The sequence below is a fragment of the Antechinus flavipes genome, chromosome 4 (genome assembly GCF_016432865.1).
Source record: "Antechinus flavipes isolate AdamAnt ecotype Samford, QLD, Australia chromosome 4, AdamAnt_v2, whole genome shotgun sequence".
Lineage (NCBI taxonomy): Eukaryota > Metazoa > Chordata > Mammalia > Dasyuromorphia > Dasyuridae > Antechinus > Antechinus flavipes.
In genome coordinates, this window is record NC_067401.1 from 302,136,033 (window position 1) to 302,154,276 (window position 18,244).

The following is an 18,244-nucleotide window of genomic DNA, read 5'->3' on the forward strand; positions in this document are numbered from 1 at the left end:
AGGTAGCAATTACTTCATTTCAATATATAAGAAATATTCTCACAGCCCATTAACCTAAATTGTTTCAGGAATATGACTATGTATTTTCCAAATGCAAATATCTGCTATTACCATAATTGATCTGAATAAGGAGACTCTCTAATCCAGTTATAATGCCATCTGAAATTTTTAAGATTTGCTTGAAAATTTTAAAAACTATTTAAATTATAAATTTACTTAAAACATGACAATTTGAAGACACTTATTGCTTTTTTCTTAATACCATTTATGTAGGAAAGAAACAAAGAAGGTTTAGATATAAATCTATGTAGTCACATAATTATCATTCAACAATCAAATTTCTATATTAATAAAAGTGAGGGTCATGTGACAAGCAAGAAAGCATATCAATTATTGTCTTCAATACTATATAATCTGCCAAGCCCAAAAAAGAATTACATCAATCATATATTGAATAATTGAATAATCAGTTAAATTCACAAAAGATGAAAGTAAAGTCAATTTTTTCTGTGAATTAATATCAGAAAATGCATATACTTAAGAGTGTTTACTCCATGCCCCTTCCTCCAACCTCCACAGAGCTAACAAATAACAACCTCATAGGCTTGTGCAACCTTACCCAAGACAACAAGTGTTGCAGTGACTTTATCCAAATACTGTTTGTGCTCCACCATCCTGCAGAAAGGAGCTGACATACAATGTAAGCCCCAGCTAAATAGAGAAATCTACTAAAATAAAAACATATCACCCCTTGACTCCAGGGCACAGGTACTACCGAAAAAATATAAAAAACCTAGTTCTATCCAGGGAGTCTGAATGGATTAAATGGTTTGGTGACAAAGTGACTCAAAGTTCAAGATACTCTGGACCTTTTGTGGCTTCCCACAATGCTTTCTTCCAGTTTTTAAAACTCTTTTCCCACTCAAAATTGAATTGCATGTTACTTATGTAAATATCAAAATTACCTAATGGACTTCACTGAGTACATGGGTAATTCCCTAATAGACCCCAAGTTTCTTAAGGGCAGGAAATGTTTCCTTTTATTTTCTTCATTCTTTCTTTCCCATACTAGGTATTAAATAAATATTTTTCAAGATGAATTTTTTTTAAGTATTCATTACATATTGAGAAAGATTAAGTGAATTTTTAAAACATATTTTAATTTTCAAAATACATGCAAAGATAGTTTTCAACATCCATCCTTGTAAAATCTTATTCCAAATTTTTCTCCTCTCTCTCCTTCACCTTCCTTCCCTAGACATCAAGTAATCCAATATAGGTTACACATGTATGATTCTTCTAAATATATTTCTACATTTATCATGTTGCATAAGAAAAATTAGATAAAAAAGGAAAAAAGTAAAAAAGAAACCAAAATGCAAGCAAACAACAACAAAAAGAGTGAAAATACTATGTTGTGGTCCACATTCAGTTTCCATTTTCCTCTCTCTGGGTGCAGAGAGCTTTCTTTATCACAAAACCATTAGAACTGGTCTGAATAACCCCATTATTAACAAAAGCTATATCCATCAGAATTGATCATCATATAATCTTGCTATTGCTGAGTACAATGTCCTCTTGGTTCTGCTCATTTCACTTAGCCTTAGTTCATGCAAGTCTCTCCAGGCCTTTCTGAAATCATCCTGTTGATTTCTTATGGAACAATAATATTTCATTACATTCATGTACCATAATTTATTGAGCCATTCCCCAACTGATGGACATCCCCTCAGTTTCCAGTTCCTTGTCACTACAAAAAGGGGTGCTACAAATATTTTTGCATATGTGGGTTCTTTTCCCTTTTTTATGATCTCTTTGGGATACAGACCCAGTAGACATATTGCTAGGTCAAAGGATATGCACAGTTTGATAACCCTTTGGACACAGTTCCAAATGGCTCTCCAGAATAGTTGGATCAGTTCACAATTCCATTAACAATGTATTAGTATTCCAGTTTTCCCAAATCCCCTCCAACATTTGTCATTATCTTTTTCTGTCATCTTAGCCAATTTCAGAAATATATAGTGGTAGCACAGAGTTGTTTTCATCTGCATTTCTCTAATCAATAGTGATTTAGAGTGTTTTTTTTTTTAAATATGATAAAAATGGCTTTAATTTCTACTTTTGACCATTTCAGATTAAGTGAATTTTAAAAATTAACTTTATTTAAAAAAATTTCGGTAAGGGATTAGCATGTTATAGGAATGCTCCCTGGAGGAAATTTTATTTTATTCTGGGAATTTACTTCCCTTCTTCATGCCACTTCTTTAACATGCTGCATATAAATGTATTCCACAATGTACACATCATATTCTTTAGTAAAAAGTATGTTCCTCAAATCCAGAGATTATTCACCTTTGCTTTGGTATCCTAAGATACCAAAGTGCCCAGCTCATTGGACAGCATACAGGACTTGGAGCTGAGTGGTTCTGAGCTCAGACACTTACTAGCTGGGTGATCCTGGGCAAGTCACTTTGCCTCTGTCTTTATTTCCTTGACTAGAATATAGTGATTATAATAGTATCTACCGCTCAAGGTCATTGGCAGGATCACATGGGATATCTATAAGGTGTTTTGCAAATAACAAACTACCTATATACATGCTTACTTAGTTGGCTCTTAAGTTCCAGTCATTATGCTAAGTGTGGCAGTTAGGGAGCACCATAGTGCTCAGACAGCTAATTCTGGAATCAGGGAGAGTAGTTCAATTTTGGCATAGAATGTTAATTGCTCAGTATCTCTAATAAGTTCTCTAATAGCTCCTTGAGGACTGGGACTATCTTCCACCTCATTTTGTGATCTCCAGTGATTAGCTCAGTACTTGGCACATAAAAGGTGCTTAATGAATATTGACTGACTGAAATAACAACTCTTTTTACCTTGATTTCTTCATCTGTATGATGGAGAGGAATTTGGCAAGTCATTCTAGTGTCTGTGGGAAGACACCAAGTAGGGTCACAAAGAGTCAGACACATCTGAAATGACTGAACAACAAAAACCTCTCAAGGTTCTTGTAAGAAGGAAATGAGATAAACTTTGTAAAGTACTTAGCACAGTGTCTTGACAATTGGTCCTTAATTTTTTATTTAGTGGTTGATGTTAAAAAGAGAAACAGAGTCAGAGACAGAGGCAAACAGATAGATTAGTCTGTCTCATATTGTTAGGGTAAAAATTCCTAGGAATGACAAATAGTAGTTAGTCACTTTATAAATACTGAAATCAAGTAAAAAGTCTAATCAATATTGGAAATGTGAGAACGTGTAATTAATTTACCTACTCTGTACACAGATTATGCTTCAAAAGTCTTTCAACCAACAATAAAATATTTTTAGTTTACTAAAAATAGCTCTTATATTTGCTCTATTGAAGGGGAGTCTACAAAGGAGAAGTACTACAAGAGAAGAGTTAGGAAGGCTGGTTTTACCATACTCTAAGCTTCATTTAATGTAAGATTTTTCCAATCACCTTCTATAAACTACAAGCATTCTTTATTATCTCGGTGATGAATCTAAGTTTTTAAAGGTTAAGGCTTAAATTTCTAATTTCAATTTGGCCACGTATTAAAGACTCCCTTGGTTCTTAGCTAAATACACAGTGGAGGTTCTGTTGTTTTCAGAGTAGCCAGGAGAAGTGGGATTTTTTGGTACCTATAAACTTAATTATATGTATAGAATCTATTAATCAAAATTTTATTACTTAAGTTCAACATTTATTTCATGGCATGAATGCAAAACTAAACAACGTACCTGATTAAACGAAGAATCACTATCAGAACAATTGTCTGTGCAATAATTAATGCATTTCTCCTTTACGGTTTTCTTCTGCACCTCCTTAGTTCGTGTCTGATGTTCTTCAAATTTGTTAATTAAAGATTCCACCACAGCCGTCATAACAGTCTTTAGGGAAAGCATCATTTCTTTGTACCTTTAAAGTTCAGAGTTCTATTAATACTTTTTTAAAGGGTATCACTAATGAGGTAAACTAAATGAAAAATTATAAACAATATATTTATTTCAAAATATTTTTATTTCACTTAGTATAAAATTGACAAAATTTTTCAAGAACTAAAAACTGTTTGCAGGAGCCATAAATTAATTTGGCTTCTTAAAACCAAACAAAACAAAACAAAACTTGATAACTTGGTATTGGCAAAAATCACAGATATATAATACAAGTAAAAAGAAATCAGAATTGGTATATAATCAGTCTATTTTCTTTTTCTTGTTTCGCAGACAAATGCAAACAGATTTTTGGCATGGGTATTGCTAAAAGACAACTGGAACATACTGGTGCTTGCTCCCATTCTACTGCTTTATTTTTGTCTTTCTGCCTTTTTTCATGCTTGCTCATTCTTCTCTATTAACTTCTTTTCTTTTACTTTTCCCCTAAGTTCTTCTGCTCTGTCCAATATTTGTCTCCAAGGCACTCACAATAACAAGGTAATAACAAATCCAATGTAAGTATAAGCAAAGTTGTCAATCAAAGGAGTCAAGTAGAGACTAGATAACCACTTGTCAAGAATGCTGAAAAAGGAAGTTGAAGTAGATGGCTTGTGAGGCCCTTTCAAGTCTCTTAAAGCCTACATACAATTAGTTAAGATATAATCTTAGTTTCTTCTCCACTTGATGCAGACTTTCAAATCACTCATTTTAATGAGGTGAAAGGCAATAAGGAAATCTATGGGAAATATAGTCATAAAATTTTAGAATTCTACAGCATCTCAGAGATCACCTAGTTCAATGTTTTTATTTTATAACTGAGAAAAATGCCTTTTTTAAATAAAAAAACTAAAAATTTTAATTATATGTACTGTATACATAAGTAGAAGTATGAGTGTGAATTAACATATAAAGTGATGTGTTAGTAATCTTCAAACTCTAACAGAATAAGATTTGCCATATATAATAAAAAGAAACCACCTAAAATGGAGAAAGTCTAAATAAAGGCTATGTAGAATGATAGAACAACTTAGGCATTAGTAAAATAGCTGGCTAAGCTGAAATAAAAAATTCTTTATATTCTTGTTTGCTCAAACTACCTAAGGTTTCTCAGGTATGAAGTGACTATTTCAAAATCTAAGAATAGGAATCTCATTAAGATATATAAAGGAAAACTGGGACTAGGAATTAAGACAGATTTCAAGAAGGGGAAGGGACCAAATAAACTTTTAATGAAAAGGCAAAAAAGAGCAATAATATCCGAAATCCTCAAGCAATCTGAACTCTTTTTACGACCTTACAAATCTTTTCCCACATCAAACTTTTAAAACATGTGCTTCTAACAAACAGCAAAATGGCAATATAATTTCCTTCTCTTTTTTGAAGGTGTGGTCAGAAATAAAATAGCCCTAAAGAAGATACTGGGAGAGCAAGAGAGAGTACAACCCTGAATAAATAAGAGTTGCTTGGATTAGAATGCATAAACACCTATTCCAAAATTTGGACAAAGATAGTTTAAAAATAATAATAATAATAATAATAATCCAGAAAAGGAAACAGGTTAGGGTCACCATTAAGTTCATTTCTCTAAATCCAAGGAACAAAAACTAAGGAAAAAAAAAGATACAGTATATACTACATACTACAGTATATACAAACAAACGAAAATCATAGTTTATACAACTTCCCCAATTGTTATGTGGGATAATCCAAGAAATGAAATATGCAAATATGAGAATTCTAAATTCAAAGAGCTATCTGCCAAAAAAATAAAGAATATATGTAATTTATAAATGCAAAGTATGTTTATAAGTGTTATTCCATTATACCTGACTATTTTTTACAAAATTAGAAGAAATTAATGTGGAAAGAAAAATAATGCACAGATCTTCTTTACATGTCTTCATGTATGGATCTTATAACAAATGAATTTAAAAAGTTACCTGACTCAACTGAAATAATTATCATCACACATGTACACATTCACATATAGATGAAATGAAACTAAAATACAATCGCTTATCCAAAGCTGAACAAAAATTTGCTAACAAAACTAAGAATAACTCTGGATGATTTCACCATGTAATTTTAGCTATTAAAAGAGGATAAAAATTTTAACTAATAAAATGTTTTCATCATTTCATTTAGAATGATACTCTAATTAATATTGCTATACACTACAACTGCTAGGAAAGGATATAACTTATTCCCCCATGTCCAAAAAAGCTCAGTTGGGAGGAAAAGAGAAAAAAAAAAATTAGTATATTAAAATATTTTCTTAATTTTGTAATACTTTTACTCCCAATGCAATTACTACCTTATTACAGCCATTCTGCACTATTCAACTGAACTATAAAAAGAACATTTTAAAAGTCAGTAAGAGCTAATACTTACATAGTGACTACTACGTGTCAGTCACAGTGCTAAGTACTTTATAAATATCTAATTTGATCTTTCCAGTGTCGTTGTGACATAGACACTACTGTTATTGTTTAGTTATTTTCAGTTATGACCAATTCTTCATGACCCCATTTGGGATGTTTTTGGCAAAGACACTAGAGAGGTTTGCCATTTCATTTTACAATGATGAAACTAAGGAAAACAGAATTAAGTAACCTACCTGGGAATACATAATTAATAAGTATCTGAGGCCAAATTTTAACTCGGGTCTTCTTGACTCCAGGCCTGGCTCTCTTTGTAATGCTCAGGATAAGTTCTTGATCTTATTTGATGTTCACTCTAGCCCAACAATATACTGTTGCCAAAATGAAATTCATCATTCAGTCACAGATAAGTAACCCTTCCACTCAAAAATCCCATGGTCAATCAAAACCTATCTGAACACACTGTTCAAAGACTTAAAAAACTTCCTCCTAGTCATGTCCTCCCCAGTATAGAGATTCTGAACATTTAGCTATCCTCCTTCAAATCCTATTCTTTATCCTCACTGCCTGAGACTTTATTCTCATTTCTGTCAACCCAACCCCTGCAATGATCCACTCTAAAACTACTCCTTCCTCTGTGTTCTCAGAAATACTCATTCCAGAAGCCCACAAACCTACTTCCTCTTAAATCATTTCCTTTCTCATTCCTGCTATATTCTGGCTTTCACTGAAATCTGGTTCCAATCTAAAACACAGCCTCCTCCCCGGCTTTTTTCCTGCACTGGCAGCACCTTCCTTCATTCCCTCAATTCACTAGCTGATGAGGTGGAGTGTAATAGTCCTGGCTTCCTATTGCTACTTCCAGGTTCTTCCTCAATTGTTTTCACTTAGTAACATCTCTCTTTTGAGGTTCAATCAATGAATATTTACCCCCTCAGACAAATTCATGATAATGTTTTTTCTTCTTGCTGTTGTTGCTTGTCTTTCACTCTTAAAGAGGACTATCGCATCAGAGAGCTGATGCCATGATACACAAATGAATTGGATTTAGGTGAGGGAGAGTTGTGCAAGGTTGCCTGCCTCAGTTTTCCCTCCAGAGCCATTTGGGTCCAGTAGCTAGATATAGATCAGAATAACTAGGGTCTTGAATGCAATGGGAGATTTTGGCCTTTTTAAGCTAATGTCTTTAACAGATCTCAGTTTGACTGAAACTACATCCATTCAATGATTAAGGCAAATAATTTGAGGTGAATAAAGGCCTCTTTCATCTAGACAGAAAAAATTCTACCAAAAAAAAAAAATCTAGACCATTTCCCTTCTTTCCACAATGACTTCAGACATCCACTCACACTCATTTTCCCCTCAACTCTTGCCCTCTTACTAGTAGCCTTCAATATACATGTTCAAATTTCCTCAACACCCTAACCTCAGAGTTCCTCATCTTACCAATTTCAAGTAATCTACTACTCCACACCATCAAAGTCAAACCAAAAAATAGTGTCACACCCTTGATCTTGCTATCACCACAAAATGTACTACTTCCAAGAATTTGGCAATTCCCTTATCTAAGCATAACTTATTGTCATTGTATATGTCTCTTTGCCTTGAAATTTCAAACTCTGCTTTTTTTCCAGTGTGAGATCTCCAGTCTCCTCAGTTCTTTTCCAGCTATCAACATTGCACTAACTCTCCTCCCTTCCTCATCTTGACCCTTGATGAAGTGAACTGGTTCAACTCTAAGCTGTACCCATCTTTTGAAGGCCTTCCCCCCTTATGGCATCATCAATCTTGCTGCAAACTTGGGTCTCTCCCACTGTTGGCTGTCTTCATTCCTATGAAGTATTAATTAAATAAAAGCTTGAAAAAAAATCACAAAACTATACTAAGTGCACCAAAAATCTGTTATGTAACTGAAACTGGGTCCTTCTAGCAACAAGGCAATCTTTTAACAACTCTAATTAATTCACTATCCATCTCAATATAGTATCTCTTCCAAACTTTTTCATATTTCTTCCCTCCTTTGGCTTCCTCTTCCCCACAGTATCCTTATTGAGAACCTTGTCTCAAGATTCTTTATTGAACCTTTATTGAAAAAAATTGAGACTATTCACCAAGATCTTCCTCTTTTCCCTTTTTACAAATGATAAAGGTCTTTTACATTACAAACAAGTATAGTCAATCAAAACAAATTTTCACATAGGCAATGTCAAAAAAAAAAAAAAAAAAAGCCTTAATCTATATTATTAGTCCTTCTCTATCAGGAAGTAGGTGTCATGTTCCATCATTAATCCTTTGAAATCAGGTTAAGTCATTTTGCTCATAACTTGTTCATCCATTTCCCTACTTATAAGCACTCTCTCAGATTCTGCTTCTTTGCCACCTCCAAGAGCTTATTTTGTTCATTTTAACAGAATCTTTGGGTTTTTCTTTTTTTGCTTAGAACTAGTTGCTCCCTTATTTCTCCCTTCTTCAAATTCTCCTACCCCCTTTCCCTCTTTTCCTTCTATTTCTGTGTTAAATAAAAAGTATTTCTGTACCTATGTGTGTATATATTCTTCTTCAATGACCACTTCAAAAAGAAAAAGTGAGGTTCAAGTGTCAGCCCCTCCCCAATTCCTTCTTGTTTATATACATGTCTACTTGAACAAACTGATTATGTAGAATAATTTTCACTACTTTTCCTTTCCCTTGCCCTTCTCCTCTCCACATAATAAATTCCTATTACTATTTTTCTTTTTTTTTTAAATCAAGATATGGGAAAATTACTTTCTATAATTCCTGATGATGCTGGTTCCAAGAAGACATGTATGTCACCTCCCCATATTTAAATGTAAGCCATTTATTCTTCCTTAGGCCTTTATCATCACTTAGTCTTTATTTTTAATTGTTTTTATGTTTCTCTTTACTCTTGTATTTGAACTTTGAAGTTTCTATACCACTAGCTCTGGTCTTTTCATTAGAAATGCTTGAAAGTCCTCTATTTCACTGAAGTTTCCCCCCCTCCCCCCTCCCCTCTCCAGGAGCACTATACTCAGTTTTGCTGGATAAATTATTCTTGGTTGTGAACCTTTATCTTTTGTCTTCTGGAATATTGTTTTCTAAGTTCTCCAATACTTTAGATGGTAGCAACTAAATTATATACAATCCTGACTGTGGAGGCTCGGTATTTGAATTCATTCTTTCTGCAATATAAAAATACTGCTTATGGTATTTTTTCTTTGACCTGAAAACTGGATTTTAATTATAATGTTCCTTAAGAGGTTTCATTTGGTTTCTTTCAGGAATTGATCAATGGATTCTTTCTATATCCACTTTACCTTCTAGTTCTAAGAAATCTAGTCAATTTCCTTTTAAGATTTTTTTTGAAATGAATTTGTTTTGCTTAGCATTTTTTGGTGTTGGCATTCATATAATCCAATTATTCTTAATTTTTTTTTTTCCTTGATCTGTCTTCTGGGTGAGCTTTTAATTTTTTCCCCACTATGAGATGCTTTACACTTTTTTCTATTTTTCTAACCTTTTGACTTTGTTTCAATATTTCTTGTTGCATTATGGAGGCATTGCCATCTCTTTGGTCCATCCTAATTTTCAAGGAGCTGTTGTTTGGGCAAGGTTTTTAATCTCTTGTATCAAGCTATTAATTCAATTTCCAAATCTTTCTTCCATGCTTCATTTCTTTTCCAATTTTTCCTCAAATATTCTCACTTTGTTTTTAAATAGACATATATGTGTGTATACATATGTACACACATGTGTACACATGTGTATACACACACACACACACACACACACACACACACACACACACACAGAACTTATCTTTCCCACAAAGTATAGTTCAATTTTTGACCAGGCTATATTTTACGCTGAGGCTTTTTTGCCTGTAGATATTTTGGAAACATTCTCTTTTTCTGGGTTTGGGTCTTGAGATTCCCTGACATCACAACAGCTCTTTTTGCACAGCTTGTTCTAATTTGCTCATTCATTCAGCCTATTTCTTTACTTCAGACTTAAACCTAGGCTGAGCTCCACTGTTAATCTGGAAGGAAAGTCTGGGCAGGTACTTTTGCTTCTTTTGTTGTGTTGTGTTGCATTTTTCCAGAATTTCAGAGAGCAGTGAAGAGCATTTAAGTTTTCAGTAATCCCAAAGTAGTATTTTGAAGGACAAAGTCTGATTGCTGTGTGTACTTCATCCTGAACTATCTTTGCAGTTTCTAATCTGGTTTTGGGTCTGAGCAAACAATAAATGCTGCTGGATTAAATCCCTATTACCCAGCTGGAAAGATATGTTGGTTAGAGCAGGGGTTCTCAAACTTTTGTTTTCAGTATCTTTATCCTATTAAAAATTATTGAGGATCTCTCCAAAGCGTTTTTGTTTATCTGGATTATATTTATAGACATTTACCATATTGGAAATAAAAACTATTTTTGAATTTGTAGACCCTCTAAAAGGGTTTCAGAGATCCTCAGGATTCTCTAGACATTACTTTGAGAACCACTGGTTTAGAGTAACAAAAGTGCGGGTTCCTCCTTGGACTAGGGCAGGATTCCTAATCTAGTTATTTTTCTAGAGGAAAAGCCAGAGATCTTGCTCTACATTTGGGGCAAGAACACATCACTATTGCTCCTAGATTTTGAACTTTGTAATTTCTTACTATTTTTTCCAGGGCCTTTCTACCTGGGAATACTAACTTTATATGCAAGTCCTTTTCTTAGGCTGTCTTGGGTCCCAAAAACAAGTAGCAGGTGACAAAGTTGCCATTTTGAATCTGTCTTCAATACAGCTTTAAAAAAAATAACTAATTCTTACTTCCCTACCCATCCCCAAATTACACCCACCATTTTTACTATTTTGGCACAGAATTATGGTCTGTCTTTTATTTCTTCTCCATGCGCACATAAATTTCTTCCACACAAAATAAGTTCACTGGGAACAAGGTCTATGTTATATAATGATTTTGCATTTCCTATTGTTCTCAGGATCATTTTAGTTATATCTTAGGCACTCAAATGTATTTATTAATAGTTGACTAGAAGTCACATTAAGGTTTGGTGAAATATCTAAATGGTAGTAAAGCACTTCAAGGATTATTTTTCATAAACTAAAAATGGAGACATAGTCTTTTAAAGGAGACTCCTTTCTCCATGTCTTTCTACATCAAAGAAAAGAAACAGAAAAAAAAATCAGTAGGCCAACAAAATTACTATCAGCGTCTATACTGCTGTCTTTAATAACTAAATGTGAAATGTTAAATCTTTGTTAGAATTGCCATTCATGTAGCTGAAAATGGATGACTATATCTTTCTATTTGAAGTGTATTATTCACTGATTCACAACTAAAGCCCTTGATTGTCCATAATTGAATCTATAAGTGAAACTGAACACAATTATGTTAGCAAATGACACCTGGGTAAACAAATACCTTTAAAATATCAATTTAAGTATACTCACTCTTTAGATTCCTGGGTTACTTTAGTCACATGTTGAACAAGAGTATCATAGCCTGTTCCTTCACCTTGATTTTGGTCTGGGGTACATTTTTCCATTTCTTCCTCAATCATAGTCCCCAAAGTATCATATATATGTTGTCTAAGATATTTCACAAATTCATAGCTGAAACAAAAATTAAAGAACTCTGTCACAAGCTTATTTAATTGCCATTACAAAAAAAGTCATCATTTTAAAGTTATAGATTTCAGTTTTATATTACTTTAGGATTCTAGTCCCTGTGCAATATACCACTTGAAGTAGTATATAAAAACTGGCTTCAGAGGCAGCAAAATCTGGATTTAAGTCCTGCCACTCTTTGTAATCCTGGACAAGTCACTTAACTTTTCAATACCCTAGACAACTCTATAAGACCATAATATTGCATAGCAGGTGCCAACTTGCTTTGGTGAGGGTGTTTTCTTATCCAAAGTCCCCTACAATAATGAAAACACAGGGTTAGTCCTCACCATCTCACAATGTTAAGCAAGAACAAAGCATACTGATATATTAGTTTTTGCTTATAAAGCTCTTTCACATACATTATTTGATTTGATATTAACAGAAAATTGAGGAATTTAAATTTTTTCTCTAAATTATTTTACAGAGATGATTCTATAAAGATAAAGAATTGAAAGAAGATAACTTCAAAAACTAGAAAATGTTTTCAGAGCCTTTTCATTTTAATATATCCTATGTTAAATTTGCACTAACTGAGAAAATAATATATTCAAAGTTTTCATGGTTTTTCAAAGTGGTGATAACAAAAAGAATGGAACAGAGTTAAAGCAAGTAACATGAGAAATGAACACAGGAAAAGGTTGAGATTAGAAAATCAATGAATACAGGGAGATAAAAGATTTCTACATATAATTTAATGTTTTGGCTTTTTTCAGCAGTAGTTGTTGGGATTGTAATGGTTTGCTTTTGTTCTTTTAAACAGTATAAGGAAATCTCAATGTGGAAAATCTCTCTAATAAGGAAATTCAACAAGTCCTATTATCACTTTTGGTCTTAAAGAATTTCATGTATACCAGGATACTGATGGATTAAGTAACTAGTTCATAGTCACACAACCAATATGAGACAAATGCAGAACTTGATTCTAGGTCTTCCCAACTTCAAGTTCAGCATTCTTTTCATTATGTCATAGTTTCTTGTCACATAAAATATGCATGAGGATAGGACTGTATAAGCTTGCACCATGGCCAATTCTAGTGGTACATCTTCTATTTATGGTACTTCTCGTGGAGAAGTAAGCTACTCAGGCAAGACATATAACTAAGAATCAAAAAAAACCTCAAAAATATTGTAACTGAATTAGTCTAAATTAGTGAGATTTTACTGTATTTTTTCTAATAACTCATTTCCTAAAATAAACATTAGTATCATTTATTATTAGAAATTGACACTAAAAATACATTCTACAATATTTCAATGCTACCTAAGTGATTTAGGGCCAAGTCATTTAATTTCTCTACAATTCAGATGATATGAAAACTCTCATGCACTACACTTTTTCTGACTCTTAAGCCCCAGGAATAAGAGGATAGAAACTTTTCTTTTCTTTCCTTGTTTGGAAAGGCCCAGATTAAGGCCTGTGACTTTTTTTTTTTTTTTGGACTGTGACTTTACTTGCCACAAATACCATTGTTTTCCTAGTTACCCAGCTTCTTTGTCCGCTACACTTAGTTATAAATTCTTGAAAATTCTTGCTTCATGTGTCTTCAACTCATCATTTAAGTTAGCATAGTATTTGAGATACAACAACAACAAAAAAAACAACAGTGAACTAGGTGTCAGTTCTCAATTTCTCATTCTCTCAATTTCATTTTATCTATAAAACAAGGGAATTGGATTAAAGTCATTTCTAGATCTAAATTCTGGATTCAATGAATTGTTTTTCCATGAACACTAACCCAAAACCTTATCTCTTAATCTCTCCATTTTTTCTATCTTCCAGTGCCTTTTGCATTTTGTTTCTAGATTAATCCCTCCAAAGAGGAAGACTCAACTCCAAGAAGATCTTTTGTGACTCTAAAATTCACTTTCTTTAACCTGACATACAAAAGTCCTATCATAAACTGACCCATTTGACACACTCAAAATGGATCATTTGTTTCAGAGTCCCTAATTCCCTTTCTGGTCCAAACCCCTGAGATGTTCACATTTTCATAATAATTTAAAGTACCTTTGTGAAAGAAATGTTTAATAAGCATCTAATTTGTACAAAAATCTGTACCCAGCATTATGTAAAAACAGGTAAAATAAGATATACCTAATTAACCATAATACAAGGAGGAAGATGAACCTGCAAAAGGAAAGTTGCAAACTGCTATGAGAATTTCAAGGAATATGGAAATCAGTAAGGTCTAATGGAGGTGAATTACAAACTAGGCCATAAGCAAGAAGTGAACAAATTAGTAAAGAAAGGTATAAAAGTCAAATAATGCATTTTAGTAAGACTTTTACTATACAAAATCCCAAGTATTCTGCCTATAATCCAGTCCCATAAGAGAAAATATTATCACCTACCTTTAAATCTAGAATTCATGGTAAACATTACATCAATTTTAAATAAAATAGTTCAAGTGTATCATTTTAGAAAATATGGATAAATAACAAATAGGCTACAATATATAAGCAGGTTTCTTAAGTTGCAGTCAAAAATCTATAATCAAATTTTAATTTTTAAAATTTTGTTTTACAAAGAAAAAGCCTTTTGCAAAAGATCTGGAAGGAAATTTCCCAATTCCACATCAACTTCATTATTTTAACAACTAAGGCGAACTGAAATCAAATCACTTGCTCAAGATCACCCAGCAAGTGGAAAAGCCAAGATAAAAATTTAGGTCCTTAGATTCTAAACCTAGTATTTTTCCATTGTACTACAGCCTCCTTCCTGAAACTTTCCAAGACCCCCATTCTACAAAGAATTTCCCTAAATATGAATTCCTACTTTGAGCAATCCAACACTTAATCGCATAGCTTGGATTGTCTATTCTTTAGGTATCTGAAGAAGTTAGATGCTTATTTCAGCATCTCAGTGGCAAAATAAAATATACTTTTTCTTTGATTCTTCACAAAACCTACCATAGGCAGTGCAGGTACTTAAAAATTCTGAACAAAGGCTTGATTATTGCAAATTTTAGTTTTGTGATTTTTCAAATAAGTCTGGTAATTGTTTGTTATACAACAACTATAAAGAACTATAAAAATGTTTAAATAAATCTACAAAATAAAACAGGTTAAGTTCAAGAAAAAATTCTGAATAAAGAATACAAATAAAGTAGTAGATACTCCATAAAAAAATCTTATGTACAAGCATAGGAAGAATGTATATGGACAAAGATATATCATAATGAATAGAACACAGGATTGGGATTTAAGATGTTATTTTTAATTCTCACTCTTAGCTAATTGTGTGAGCTTGAACAAGTCATTTATTGTTCTGGGCCTTAGTTTCTTCATTTGTGTGTGGTTACCAAGATGATAATTTTTAAACTCAAAAATTGATATTCTAAAATTAGTCTGAATTACTGTAATTCTGAAATCTAAGCCTTATTCTTAAAGAAAAACAAAGAAATTATAAGGAATTGTTTTGATAGTATAAAAACAAATATTCTAACACACTAATCCTTGTTTGGAAAAACAAAAAACTTTTCTGAGAATTAAACTTCCAGGACATAATTCCATTCTTCAAATAACATAATAAATAAACATACTAAAACTCATAAAAGAATTTCTGGCTTTTAAATGTCTATGTAGGAGAAAAACAAGCAACTCATAGATACCTAAAAATTCCAAGATACTTAAAATTAATTCCACATCAATCCCAACTCTTTCATTTTTATAGATTAAAGCCTCAATTTTACAGATTTTTAATTTTACAGGTTAAAGCCTTATGAAGTCAAGTTACTTGCCTCAGATCACACAGCAACTGACAGAGCCCAAATTAAAATGTAAGTCCCCTAATACTTTTTCATTGTACCCCAGTCTTCTCTATTTTAGGAGACACCTATGTAGACAGCTCACATATTTCCTAGATCACTCTATATCAATGATAAACATCTTTATTCTATATTTTGGTTACATTATATCTTATTACAAGCACTCTGATTCAAAGCTGTTTGTAGAAGTCTTTAAGATCTAGATCTAATTACTCTAATTTATACGTATTATATAGTGTTTATTATACATTCAAAAATGATGGTTGGATTTTTTCAATTTTTAAATAATAATATATGATTTTAACTCTAACCTACATTCTTTCCCCTGCCTCCCATACCTCTATATACTTCATTTTCTACAGTATTCTTTTTTTTCTCCATAAGTATATAACATGGAATTATCCCATTATATTTGTTTACTTTTTTCAAACTATATATCCAAAATGATAAATTTCAATGTTTCCAAATTATATTAAATGAATTTTTTCATAGCCTTTTTCAAAGCATTCCTAGAACTTTAGGTAATACCTGTCACTTATATGGAATAGTTTACTAATACATCTACCAATAAGAGGTCTACTCATTTAGTCCCATAAGAAAATGAGGCCTAGTGAATAATTGTAGCCTATCTTCCTCCTTTTTGTGTACAGTATTCATAATAATCAATCTTCTTTATACTTGCTTAGGAAAATGTTACCAAGAACTAGTGACATGTCCATAGAAAATATTCAATAACTAATTAATTGAACCCAAAATGTTTTTTATTATTTTCCTCCTAAGATATGACCTAAATTACTTACCATGGGAATTTTTTTTAATGTTAGGATTCTGAACAAAATTTTATAATATGAATGTGAATTGATGACTACAGAATGGTGTATTAATAAAATAATTTGAATAAATAATTTAGTATTAAATTAACATTTTCAAGAAAAGGAAACTATTTTACCACAACAATATACTTTTTCCAATTTTAAAATAGGATAGTTATCATTTTTAAAGATATTAAGTTAGCAAAATAATGTTTCTTTTATTGTTTATTTAGAAAACATAAGTGGTAGAGAGGCAGCAAGATACAGTATATGCCAGTGTGGAGATGGGACAAATCTGGATGTCCTGAGTTCAAGTCCTACAGATTAACATATATCTAGTTTCTCCATGACACAAAAAAGTCACTTTCATTGCCCGAAGCAACTGACACTGTTAGTTACAGAGTTATTATATCAAATGAAGTAAAGCAAATTCTTCCACCAATGAAATCACAGGTAAGTACCTTACCCATCCCCCCCAAAAAAATTAATTGGCACAGATCTACTAGAGAAAACTGATGGTCAAAAGCTTATGAAATTTTCATATTTTACCTCAGAAATACCAAACATGCCAACTGCAACATTTGAGTGCTGCTTAAATCAGATAAAACTATAGTGGGAAGTAGTTAATAAAGTAAATAAAATGCAGTAAAACATAGATAATATTACATTTTAAAACTAAATCAATACTCAGCCTTCAGGGACCTTTATGTATAAATTAATGCCATCCCCCTTTCTATGTAAGTCTGACACCACTACTGTAAACTACAATGCAAAGTGTCAGTAACAAATACTAGAAATTTTTAAAAGTCAAATTTTATTATAAACATATTTCTGTATAACAAAATTAAAGTGTTTACATATTATATTTGAGCAGAACTATACAGTTTAAAGAGCTAACACTTCAGGTACCCTTCTAAGGTATAATTAAAAACTGCTTCTTTGCAAACTAGTAACTGCAAATGGTCATGTACTTCTTTAGTTTGTGTATATAAGTCATAGAAACTTTTGTACACAGGAGCCTTATTAGAAAATAGATGTTTTATTTACATACATTAAAGCAATGAAATTCACTTTCATAAGAGGAAGATTCCATTTTTTAATAGGAGTTATCAGCCCTTAAGTAATATTTTATAAATTTAAACTTTCACACATAGCTCATATAAAAAAAGGCCCATATACAAAAAGAGCTCCAACAGTCCCTTCCTTATGCACTTTCCAATTGAATGAGCAACTTCAGGCCAACTACAAACTATCAGATAAAGTGGTTATGTGATTATCACCTTGTCCAAAAACAAGGACAAGTTTGCCTGACTTGCCTGTTTCATTTTTCCCCTCTTCAGTTTGCTACACTTAGGGAAATGTCACCAATTAGATAGTCTTACAACAATGCAAATTAGCTGTACTAAACATATAGAACTGATTGAGAAATAGCTTTCAGAAAGTCAGGCCTTAGCAACTAGTTGAGAAAGATGGGGGAAGGAGATGAGAAAAGAGATGAAAGGTGGATAAATTTGGAATGTAAGTACTGTGAAGAATATATCAACTAGCATTTTAGGATACAAAGACAAGAAATATTAAAAGATTCAAAGAGGGATTGAACAAATGAGAAAGATGGAAAAAAAAAATTTTTTTTTAATGTTTTTCTAAACTCAATCCTGACCCAAGTAAGAAA

General features: G+C 32.3%; 1 protein-coding gene across 1 annotated transcript in view; it reads right to left on the minus strand.

The window, feature by feature from the left end:
• The window catches only part of TBC1D32 (TBC1 domain family member 32), a 180,506-nt gene that overhangs the window by 160,472 nt on the left and 1,790 nt on the right, over window positions 1-18,244 (minus strand). Inside the window, exons 3-4 of the mRNA XM_051997642.1 lie at window positions 11,775-11,936; window positions 3,747-3,924 (exon numbers count right to left, since the gene is read on the minus strand). Coding sequence (XP_051853602.1) covers window positions 3,747-3,924; window positions 11,775-11,936 — 340 coding nt within the window. The remainder of the gene's footprint in view (window positions 1-3,746; window positions 3,925-11,774; window positions 11,937-18,244) is intronic.